Here is a 12,419-nt window from a genome sequence, read left to right on the forward strand (position 1 = left end):
GAGCAGCTCGGAGGAGTCAGGACGGGTTTGTGAAGGGGGAGGGCCCGGGGGTTGCCCCTGGCTGGGCCCTGCCCGCCGCACGGAGCAGCCGCCTGAGCTGGGCCGGGACCCCCGGGGCAGCCCCGGTGCAGGGACCCTGGGGCCGTGGGGCGGGGAGCGCGGGAGGTGCCCCGGGCAGCGCAGGGTCTGTGCGGGCTCGGGGCCTGCTGAGGGTGAGTAGGCGAGGAGCCCGTAGTTCATGAAGTACCTCTGCTAGAAAGTCGTAAAAACCTTTCTGCAATTAAAAATTTACCCAAACAAACGGACCGAAAAAATTCTTTGCTGTGGGGGTGGTAAGACTGGCACAGGTTGCCCGGGGTGGTTGTTGTTTCCCCCCCTCACCTGGAAGCGTTCAAGGCCAAGTTAGATGAAGCTTTGAGCAAGCTGGTCAAGTGGAAGGTGTCCCTGCCCATGGCATGGATGTTGGAACTAGAGGTTTCAGTCTTACAGGTCCTTTCCCAAACCATTCTATGTTTTATGTGTTCTGAATATTGCCCTACTGGCTGGTATCCTTTGACATCAGTGACTACTTGCCTCTTGCAGCCATCTCTTCTTGTATGAGGCTGTGTTGCTTTCTGGGGACAATGGAAGATGTACCTGGCTAGCAAAAACTTGGTGTGGTAATTGAAAGTAAACGCTAATTTCCATTCTAAACCAGTAACAATAATCTGATTTCCAAAGCATTTTACAGACTTCTCCAAAGTTAATTTTACAGACAGGACTAGCAGAATATTAGTAGTAACCCACAGCAATAACTTTGCTCTGAGCATACACACATTCATACCCAAGAAATAATGGAGGCAGAACACATCTGACAGTTCACTTGATGCAAAACTAACATGGTGTGAGTTTCTTAATAGCATTCCTGTCTTGCTGTTTTAACGACTGTGGTGGATGGTTAATGTCTCTTCATTGCAGAAAATGTTTGTTTGGGCTCCAGGACTGCAGAGGTAGCACATACCTGCAGAACCACTGCCAGGCAGATATATTTTCTGAGAATTATTGTAAACTTCTTGTTTTGTCCTATCGCGTTTAGTCCCAAGTGGTGCTGGATTGACTGGATGTAGAGTGCTTGGCACTGGCACAACTGGGATATTTAGAGCCCTGCAGAGCGGTCTGTCAGCCTGCAGTGGAGGGTTGTGGGGTTTTTTTTTGTTTGTTTTTTAACCACACCTTTTATCAGCTATAACAGCTCTGCTGCGTGTGTATCTGTTAGCGTAAATCATTATTAAACATGACAGAAGAGAAAAATCCTCTTGCTCCCAGCTGCTTTTAAGTACAAGGTTTGAAACTGTTTGAAGCCATGCGTTGGCCTAGTAATGGAAGCACTTCAAATGCTGGATCAATGCATCCTGTGTGAGTGCAAGCCTCTCTGATTCAATTGCTCATTTTCCTTGCCTTAAAGAGGTGATATCTTTATTGTACTGCCACTACCAACTCAAATATAGCCATGTACAATTTTATCCTTTATGTCATTTATGGCAGTAGGGGATAGAATCTGTCAGTTCCCTCTGGCCTAGATCTTCAGATGCATTTAGGTGCTTCGATGCCATTAAAATTAATGCTGCTGCTGTAGAAGAGTTGTTTTATTTTGAAAAAAATTAACAGCCAGCTGGCACATGCAGTGCATGCTGATGGGTGGTCAGCTTGTATCCTATGGGTCTGATCCAAATGGAGCCAAGGCTACCTTAGCCTGCCTGTGTCCTTTCCTTCCACATAGTCTCTGCCCCGCTGATGGCACAGGTACTGAACTGAACATATCACAGCCTTCTGTATCCAAGGTAGAAGTGAGGATAGTTTACTGAAGTGTGCCATGTTGCTTCCCAGGGTGCTGAGTTGCCCTTGCAGTGAGAGCAGGGCAAATGGCTGGAGTCTGAGGCACCACAATAAGCTACTGGCATTTGTCATTCAGTTCCAGTTAATCACTATTCCAGAGATGTCAGCCTGAATCTGTGGGACTTGGATGCGTGCAGTTAAATGCCTTACTGGTTTTATGATCCGTGCATAGGACACATTGGGATAGATTTAAGAAGAAATCTTTACCTTCAGAGCATGGTGTAATGTAACACATTTCTATTGATGATGTTCTTCTGTTAGAGTATGGCATTGCCTGGAGGCTCTTTTGACCCTTTGGGTTGGAATTTGTCTCATTGTGGTATGCAGGTGAATTAGCTTGGTGAAGCATTGCGGTAGTTAACAGACTTCATTTTTTTCAACTTCTTCATGTTCAGTGGCATTTTAGTTGCAAAAATAACAAAGGACAAAAATAAATGGAGAGGAAGGTGATGAGATTAGAAATATTAGCAGAAAAGAAATTAATCCCAGAAAAATAAAACATTAGTAGATTTTTAGGACCCAGCAACTGCAATTCACCACATCTTGGAGAGTATACTTTGTATTATTGAGCATCTCAGTTCCAGAGAGATAAGTAAGGACTGAAGGAAGTTGTAAGGACTGAAATTAATTCAAAGGCTGGGCAGTTCTCTATGTTTCTCTCTATGTTTTCTCCTGAAAAATAGTTTAATAAGTAGTCAAGGTAGCTTGGTTTCCATCTTTTCCTTCACTAAACAAATTCCTTGCAGTGCTGTGTTTGGATGCATTGAGCAACATTAGTATTATTTTTGATTCATCTAGTGCCCACGGAAGAGTGCAGCAGGAATTTTGTTCCCACATAGTCTGTGTTCATAGTAGCAGCTCATGTGTGTTTGTTGGGGAAGTAAAGGCCAGTGGTGTGGGTTACTTATGGGAAGGAAAGATGGTGAACATTTTTGGATAGTTGTTTTTTCCTGACAGGAACTTCCCACACATAAAACTTAATTTAAGAAGTTTTTGTCATAGCAAGGGAGCAAAAATACTGGCACTTTTTTCATTGGAGGCAATTATAGACAATTTATGTTAACTTGCATTAACTGAGAAGTTTGAACCAAGACTGAGAGCTCAACTCCGTAGTCTAGTAAGACATTTTGAGAGCTGATGGATCAATTTAACACATTTGTCAAAGGGTGATGAGACATTAGAATGGACTGCCCAGGGAAGTGGTGAAGCCACCGTCCTTGGAGTTGTTTAAGAAAAGGCTGGATTTGGCACTTAGTCCCATGGTCTAGCTAATGTGCTGGTGTTATAGGCCAGACTTGATGATCTCAAGTCTTTTCCAGCCTCAATAATTCTGTGATTTTGTGATTTACAGCCTCTTACAAATTTTCTTTTATGAAACTAACAAATCAAATTATTCAAGTTCATTATTTTGAAAAAATGATTCCTTAATATCTAACATTTTAATTTATTCTCTGGTCGTATTTTTCTGAAGTTGCCTTTTTCAACTGATACTGAAATGGCTGTATCCAGGCTGCTGTCAAAGATGTTCCCAGTTAATATGCATGATCTCAGTGTTATATTTCATCTGTTTTATCTTGGAATTTCAGAAGGATGATTCCCAGAGACTTCTGGAAAGCTTCAACTCTGATGAAAAAGAGCACACAGTCACAAAAAGTAAAGCAGAACCCTATACGTCAAAAGAGGAAATTCTGCTGGAGGTAAAACTCTGCTCTTGTTGGTAGATGTCCATTTTGCTGCACATAGCAGTGAATGCATTCATGGCCTGATCCAAACTGTCTTAATTTTATTTGATTTGGAATTGAATCCTTAAAATTTCAGAAAAAAAGGAAAGTAGGAGTTGATGGCTGCTTGTGAAGGCAGCAATTTCAGGCACTCATTCCCCTTCTGAATTCCATTTCTCTTGGAGGACTCTGGATATTATAATCAAGATCCTGAAACACCAGGGTGGTGAGCTGGGGTTTAAGGAGAATTAGAGAAACAATTTGGAAGGAAAAGTAGAAGAGACGAACTTAACTCACCCTCAATCAAAAAATTAATACAATTTTTTAATATTTTTTTTTTTGTGGTAATCTCAGAGTTACTTCAGAAACAGCCCTACTGTGTTAGATGGTTAGATGGCTGCCTTTCACCCAAAGCTGATTTGATTGCTCTTGGTGAAACAAAAGGTTGTGAGATAAACTGCATGTTTAAAAAAATGTGCAGTTCAGCTAACTCTTTCAGTCTATTGTAAAATTGAATACAGGCAGAAAATGTCAGTTAAAGCCAGCCAGTCTTCTGTTTAGCTTTTCAAGACAAAGAGGAGATAGATGTTATTGTAAACATTTGACTGTTGGTTTAAATCCTGACAGATAATTAATCTTCATTTCAGTTTTCTGATCAGGAATGGTGACAAACCATGGTTGGTAATATGCTTGAGTTAAAGTACAGCATAACAAGTAGGCATGAAATAAATTCTCTTATGGGAGTGTAAACCCTGTGGGAGAACTTGTGTAATGATATAACTGCATATTCCCAGTCCTTTTGAAATGGGATCACAGTCTAGAAGGTGATCATTCACAACTGTATCCATTTCCCAAACACATTAGCTTGATTATAACACATGAAGAAATAATGTAGTTATTTGAAGGGACTTTCTCCCACCTAACTTCTATATTTTTTTCTATTAATTTGTTCCAATTCCCAGAGGCTTTTGCTGTTACTAGCACAGAATTGACAGTTCACAAAGATACACAGATGGAAAATGCTTTTAGTTAGGTTAGAGCACTTCAGAAAAATAGGCATTTTCGTTCCGAGACCTTCCACATTGCAATAATACCATAATTACTGTATTAATAATGACTGTGTATTACTCATGCCTGCTGAGAAGCAGTATGTGTTAGCTCTGGCACACTGCAGTGTGGCTTTATGTCTTTGGACAGGAGCTGCTCTGCCTCCAGACATTGCAGGGCAATGGCTCTGCTAGTGTCTATCCCTGAATGTATACTACAGCAGTGGGACTACTCAGTATGAGCATGTTTTACACACTGACCCCATGCTTTTAGCTTTATTGGTAAATGCAAAAATTACTTCTGGAAGTAAATGAAATGGAGATGAAAAAGGTGCAATGATAAAAGAAACTAATGAATTCTATTGTTTGCTCTTCCTGTCTCTATTTTTAGACTCTAATAGTACTTTGATATTCCTAGAAAAATCTTTATAAAGAAAATCGTGTTTTGACAAATCAGATTTGTTCATTTCATGTGACAAACCCAAAAATTTAGAATAGGAAATCTTCCAAAGCTTGGATTTAAACATTCTATCTGTTGCTTATAGCCAACCTTTTATTAAGCCATACATAAACTGATGATACCAAGCTGATTATCTCATTGTTCCAGTGCATAAAGCAGCAGCTAGGAAAGGAGTAGCAGAGAGTCTATTACATGATATAGCAGATCATATGAAAAGAATGCATTATCTATAAAAAGTTCTTTGGAAGAACATTGATATTTTCTCCAGATTATAGGTGAGGGTTGTACTTTAAAAGTTTTTCCTGGAAAAATGATGTTTTATTTAATCTATTGCTTCTTTATTTAAATGGAAAGTCAGGATTTATAGCCATGATTATATCTATTATTAAGATAATTTCAGTCTTTCATGTGAAATCTTCAGTTGTTGCTGAAGGGGGAAAAAACCTGAAATGAAAATAGCTTCTGAATACCAGCTATTGCCTATTTTCCCTCACAGGAGTAAAAACATTTTGAAGCAGTGCTAATGACAATGTTATCATTTTTGGATTTCATACTCTGAATGAGTCTTAGAAGAAGACTTCTTGTTCCAAATTAGAAACAGTCAGTGCATAGTTAGTTATTAATAGGAATTTCTAAGCTGTGTAACCAAAGCAAGCATGCAATACTTAGACTGAACAAATATCAGGTCTGCTGCTATTCCCAAATGATCTTCTGTTCTTTTCTCTACAGGAAAGTGAGTCTCCTCTGAATAGTAACATCACGGCATTTGCATTAAAGGCAAAAGTGATCTATCCCATCAATCAGAAATTCAGGGTAAGGTTTTAGATTCTGCTGGGTCATTCTGTGTCAGTAAATTGTAGAGTCACATAATTGAAGAAAACCTATTGCCAGTGTGCATAACAGAGACCTTTATTTGTTTATGCTCAGGGCTCATCCTGTAATGTACCAGTTGCTTTCAGCTCCACCTGAAACCTGCAGACATGGTGTCTGGTCAGCTTGCACTGTAGTCAAGAGAATTTTTTGTCCCACTAACATTAGTGAAAGTTGGGTCTGTCCTAGGAGACATAAGAAAAACCCCACAAGGATCTGCCTTTCAGTAAGAAAACATTCACTAAGCAGATAACCACAATAGGAGAATGCTTTCAGGGCAATGCAGAAACCTGTCAGTATGAAGAATCTTAATTTGTGTGGAAACTCTTTTGCTGTTTATATTGCTGGATTTTTTTCTTGAAAGCAAACACTGCGAAGTTATGTTTATCTCCTTACTGTGTTGTATTAATTGACCTTATCAATTTTCATTGATTCTAGCCTTTGGCAGATGGCTCATCCAATCCATCTTTGCATGAGAATCCAAAGCAGACGGTTCTGCCTAATCAAGTCATGGAGACATCTACGTCAGGCAGCCTGGGATCACTCAGCCAGGGAGACAAAGAAGACTGCAGCTCCTCCACAACTATTCATTCCACAACAAGTGATGATAGATTTCAGGCTCGAGCCTTCCTGAAGGTGACCAGCTTCCCTGAAGTGCTAATATGTGAGAGGTAAGCCATAAACCTGCCCTCATGTTTGGTCATTTCCTATCATACCTCAGTGGTTTTCAGGACAAGCGCTAGAGGTTTGCTGTAAATGAAAGACTGAGCTTGAACACATACACTCAATTACTAAGGACAGGACTGTCTGCTTATAACCCTAAGAAGTGGTTGGGGAAACTGAAGAAATGGATCATGTTGTATGTGGAAAGTCAGTTTCTTCTTTATGCAATTTTTGGGAATCAGAACTTCGGCAAAAGCAGCCTTGTAAAATGTACATCACTGTTAGGAAGAGGGGATCCCTTTGTATTGGCTTGTATGCTCAGTTCACGCATGCAGTGGTATATTTGGCTGGGAATAGAGTCCTCTGCGTGGTACAGCATCAAGTCAAACAACAGGTGTCTTCAGAACAGCAAGTGGCAGTGGTCTGTTCTCTCCGTTTTAATGGGAACTACTCACATCACATTGTGGGAAAACTGTTCGTTTCTCAGAGACTCCAGTAATGAGCAGATAGAGCTAATCAAAACAGACTATCAGCTCTGATTTTCTTTCAGCTGCACAACAGCAAGACACCACTAGATGAATGCATGCATCTTTATTCTTATTAGCAAAAATAAAGAAAATCATCTTCGTGCCACTGTGGGGACTGAGGAAGGTTCTAGTGATGAAGAGAATTTTCAAAATGTCCACTCTTATTATAGGTGTTTTATTTTAAAGCTTCACTGTAGCCATGCATGGCTATATTTACCTTGTTTTTTTTTCTAAAGGGAAATGCAATTCCAACTTTGTTAAGCCACTGTTTTGTTTTGCTTACTTTCATACTGAGAAATTTTATCTGGAAGAGAAGACAACACAGAAATAAAGTTATTTGACTGTGGTTCTAGAGGCAACACTTTTAGGATAATTTAGTAACTAAATGAAACTATTATGTGGTGTTGCTTTTTAATGTGACCTTCATTTAGATTGATATTAACACTTAAATCTTTGTTTTAGTTTTGATGTTAAGCTGTGCCTTTGCAGTCTTATTTTAAAAGATCTCATGCTTCTGGATACTGAAATCAGAAAAGAAAAACATGTGGTAGGTACCCATGTCTCATTTATAGTTATTTGATTTGGACATCTTAGTTGAATATCAATTTAGGTAATAACAAATGACTAGCTGGGAAGTAGTGTAGCAGAGTTGCATCTCTAGGGTATTCTCTTTATTTTTCCTCTCTATTCTGCATATGTATGAGCTTCACAAAGGAGGGAAAGAGAAATAAATATATTGGGCTGTGAAATACTGGAGGTCAAACTAGATAATATAAAAATTTGGTTTTTGAACTTTACTACAGAGAATAACATAAAGCACTTGAAGGTCATAAAAACAGAACAAAATTTATTGAATTGATGAGTTTATGTTTTAAGGGCAATGCATGTGGATTACAACTCCAAGGACTCCAAGCTCTGAATAAAACTGAAAATTCATTTTAACTGAATCAGTACCATTGACATACAATAGTTCTGATTTTGTATGACAGAGGAATTCAGGTACTCATTTCACTCATTTAAAACATAGATAGCTAACTATGTCAAGTCACAGCATCAAAAGCTGATAGGAAAAAAAACACAAACCAAAAATGAATGTACACAATTGATTATTGTGACTACTTATTGTCAAGTACAGAATCATTACAGTTACTGAGTTTTAGCTTAGTTAATATAAATCTGGGCATAAAGTATGTATCTTTCTCCTCCCCTTCTTTCCTAACCTCTGTTTAAAACAGGTTGGTAATTCCTGAAATAATTTTTTAAATGCAATGAGAATATTTCTGTTCTGGGATTTTCTAAATAAATTTCTACACACCAAAAGATGAAGCATGGAAGTAAACCTGGAAAGCAGCTTCTCTTTTGGGATTTATTCCCATCTAAATAGATGAGGAAGGGAACTTGAGATCAGATTGGAGAATGAAATGTAGCTTGAATAGGGAAAGTTGAACGTGATTTCAAAATGGGTAATCCATTTGTAAATGAAGATAGCAGCAAGGTGATGTAATCACAGAAACACTGAGAAAATGAGTATTTAACGTACTTTGTGGCCTACCAGAAATTGTCATAAAAGGCAAATGACTTTGACCTTTAGCTGAAGCTTGAATAGCTGTGTATTTTCACTAGCAGGAGAAACATTTCCTCTTTGAATGTTTACCTGAATTATTTTATTTAATTTTTTTCCCCACTTTTTATAGTATCTGGTGTCTTGGTGTCTGTTCAAAATTTGCCAAACTCCTATCCAGAACATTGGCTAGTGAGATTCAAAACATGACGGCTTTACCATGTTCTCTGCTACTCAGCAAGAATGCTACCCTACTTTCCTGAATTTGCTGGGCTGAGATGTTGACTTTGATAACTGTTTGCATATGTAAAAATGGTTTTATTTATGTTTTTGCATGTTTAAATTGAGCAAGTTCTGCATCATCTGTTTTCCAGTGCATGAGTAATAGGCAGGTGGCTTTTAAATTTCACATATTTTTATCTTCATGTTGAAAGATGCTGCAGCAGTTAGTAATGGAGTGAATTGTCTTTACATTGGCACTCCAATCAAGGCAGGAGAAGAGGTTAGGCAAAAATTACCCCATTGTTCAAAAACATCTTTTTAAGGACGCTAGGATTACAATGTTTACAAAACCCAAACAAACAATAACTGGAAAATTGGTGTGTTTTTATAAGAGTAGGTAGGTAGAACTGGAGATGGTTACTTTTGTGTTGTGTATTAAAATGATTGATACTTCATGTAGCCAACTGTAGTTGAAATCATAGTAAGTAATATGTTTGTATCCTTCAGCTTACATTATCACTGTTTTACATCACGCGTTTTTTAAGTGATCTGTACATTGCCCAGTAAAGGACAGTTTCAGATGTGTCACTGATTCCAAGGCTGTATGAGATTGTCCTTGTCCCTGTTGGAACATAACACCATCTTTCTGAAGCCAAAGCTAAAGCATTTTTCATAACGGAAGTACTGCAGAGTTATGATGATGTTTCTATTATTTACTTACAATGAACTGTATTCTCACTGGTTGATTTAAATCAAGAAAAGGCATCACAGAGATGTCCTTGTGATGTTGAACAGGCACTTATCCTGGATTTTGTTTCCTTCCTTTTGAACAGATGTTTGTTCAGGTTCTCAAAATATACCTCACAGACTTGCGTCATAAAAAGAAAATTACTGATGATTTGTGCAAGAAGATCCTTTTAAATCAGGAAAATGTAAGTGGGTTTGTTGGTTGATATTTCTTTCAGACCACAGAGAGTAAGAGTTAAACTAACCAGTTGGTGCAGCCTGCTACAGCAGGCTATCTCAGCTACTTTTTTTCAAACAGCAATGCTACCTGTAGTCTTTTTCAGAAGAGATGCAAAGAAACTCCCTTGTTAGTTGATGTTTGCCAATGCCTTGTCCACATTTCCCCCTTGTTATTGTGTGAGGTGGTCAGGACAGTGATGTATCTAATCAGTTAAGAACAAAAGTGTTTTGTAGTGGAATCCATTCAACTACAGAATGAATTGTGAACCAACAGAACATTGTGAACCTTATACACTCATATAAAAACATTTCTGATTATCTAATTATCTTTGTCTATTTCCATTAATCATTACTGATGATAAAATAGAAAAGTACCAGAAGGAAACTCTGGTACCAGAGTAAACTCCCTCTTTTTATCAAGGGAAAACATAATTATCTTCTTCTTGATCTTTTTTTCTTTCATATCCTTGTATCAAAATCCATTTTCTACTTCTGAACTAAGTGGTATAGATTGACAGTCAATACGCATTCCAGGTGGAATCATAATACTATTTTAAGATTATTTGAAGGAAAAAAAAGCTTTACAAAACTGAACAAAATAAGAGAGCTACTGATTCCACTTTCCATTTTACAGATTAGAGTAATAGAAAAGTCTGGGTTGGGAGCCACTTTTAGAGTTTATTGGTCCAGCCTTCTGTGGGAAGCAGGGAATAACATAAGGCTATCTAGTGCCCTGCCAAGCCAAGGCTTGAATATCTGCACTGAAGGAAACTCCCATTTCTCTGGACAACCCATCCCAATACTTAATTCTTCTCACAGTAACGATTTTTTTTTCTTACATAGAGATGGAATATGACATCTAGGCATTAGTTGTTGAGATTTATTTTTTCATTCAGTCTCACAATCTGTGAATGAATATCAGGAATGTCTGTGCTTGTACCTAATAATTTATTTCAAAATGGAATTTGCATTGAGACCACCCCTGCATTAAATCATCTGGTTTAGTATTAAAGTTGATTGTTTTTACTAAATTAATAATGAGATTTGGTGTGTGAATTCCTTTTTCTGATGGACTTCTGGTCATGACAATTATAAATACAGAGGTAATATAGGTGAAGCATGTTTCCCAGTACAGCCCAAACCTCAACGAGGCTTGACAGCATCGGTGTCTTCATGCACATAACAGAGCTGCTGCAAGACAAAGGCTGAATCTTGTTTGTTTCCAGTAATTGCTGGAGTTGGCCAATCATTTAAGTGTCAATATAGCATTCCTATGCCCTATATTCTGGAGAGAAAAGTCTTGGAAATATGAAAGCTTTAGAGTTAGGATATCACATAAAGGATGAGGCTGATTATGGATACCATGTAAAAGAGACATTGGCAATAAGCAAAAGCATTACAACTGGAAGCTACTGTATTTAATACTGTATTGACAAGGCTGAGGATTATCACAGACAGCATTATCCTCTTTCAATTCTGCAGTGTAGGAAAAATTCATGGGATTTTGATTACATTTTTGGTGAAGCTTGTCAAAATATGGTTGCATTTCTTTTAAGACATAGGCTATCAAGTTAATGCATTGACACCCAAAATCGTGATATTAAAAGTAAATATTTGTTACATAAAGTGTGTTTCAGCAACTCCAGTATTATCCCTTTCAGTGCCAAGCTACTAAGTAGGGGCAGAAGACTAGTATTTGTCAGTATCATTAGCTTCCAGAAAAAATCATCCTCGTTTCAAAAGATTGAAAAATTTTAAAAACCAATATAATGATGTGGCCTGTAATTTGTCCCTTATGAGCACTACAGGTTCATTCATCTAGCTGAATATTTCTCTGAGCTTTCAAACACAGCATATACACTTATTAGAATAAAAATATTTTTAGATAGATTCAAAGGATTATTAATATGAAGGCTCATGGAGCAATGTTTACTAAAATTTTTATTCGGTGGAGATGAACAACAGTCTTGGTTGTGCTCACACAGTAGTGGAAATGTTTGTATTTGTATCAAGCGTAGTTCAGAGCTGGCATATATATACACCTTAATTTTCTTAGCTTGTCAGATTTAGAAACTGTATCTGTTTTTCTGTTTAACAAATGACTTGCCTTTTTTTTTTCCCAGGATTTTGAAGAACTACAGAAACAACTTGACTCTAGACTACAGAATACTGATATGTCAGGAGCCCATAATTCAGAGTACCAAACTCTAGAAGACTTAGAAAGGAAAGAAAGAGAATATTCTGAGCACATAATAGATAACGTACCTTTCTATTTTTTCTCTCCTAAAGTTTAATGTTAATGTTACTCTTTTGATGGGGAATGTTTTTCTTACTTTTTTTAAACTGTTGTATTGACTAGTCCACAGTTAGTACTTCAGATGTGCGTGAGTCATGAAAATGTTTTTACATTGCTCCAGCAATGTATTTCCAGCTCCCTTTGGGAGCCAGTGGGCTCTTTATACAAACACTGTTTTATCATATTGCTTGTCAGATGGTAGGATTTATTTG

The 12,419-nt window shown here is 37.8% G+C and overlaps 1 protein-coding gene across 1 annotated transcript in view; it reads left to right on the forward strand.

Moving 5' to 3' along the window:
- The first annotated feature begins 1,773 nt into the window (after positions 1-1,773).
- The window catches only part of EVC (Ellis van Creveld syndrome), a 47,658-nt gene continuing 37,012 nt past the window's right edge, over positions 1,774-12,419 (forward strand). Inside the window, exons 1-7 of the mRNA XM_010003140.1 lie at positions 1,774-1,782; positions 3,462-3,572; positions 5,832-5,915; positions 6,411-6,643; positions 7,625-7,709; positions 9,779-9,877; positions 12,035-12,172. Coding sequence (XP_010001442.1) covers positions 1,774-1,782; positions 3,462-3,572; positions 5,832-5,915; positions 6,411-6,643; positions 7,625-7,709; positions 9,779-9,877; positions 12,035-12,172 — 759 coding nt within the window. The remainder of the gene's footprint in view (positions 1,783-3,461; positions 3,573-5,831; positions 5,916-6,410; positions 6,644-7,624; positions 7,710-9,778; positions 9,878-12,034; positions 12,173-12,419) is intronic.

The sequence above is a fragment of the Chaetura pelagica genome, unplaced genomic scaffold (assembly GCF_000747805.2).
Source record: "Chaetura pelagica isolate M959 unplaced genomic scaffold, ChaPel_1.0 scaffold147, whole genome shotgun sequence".
In the NCBI taxonomy this organism is placed as follows: domain Eukaryota; kingdom Metazoa; phylum Chordata; class Aves; order Apodiformes; family Apodidae; genus Chaetura; species Chaetura pelagica.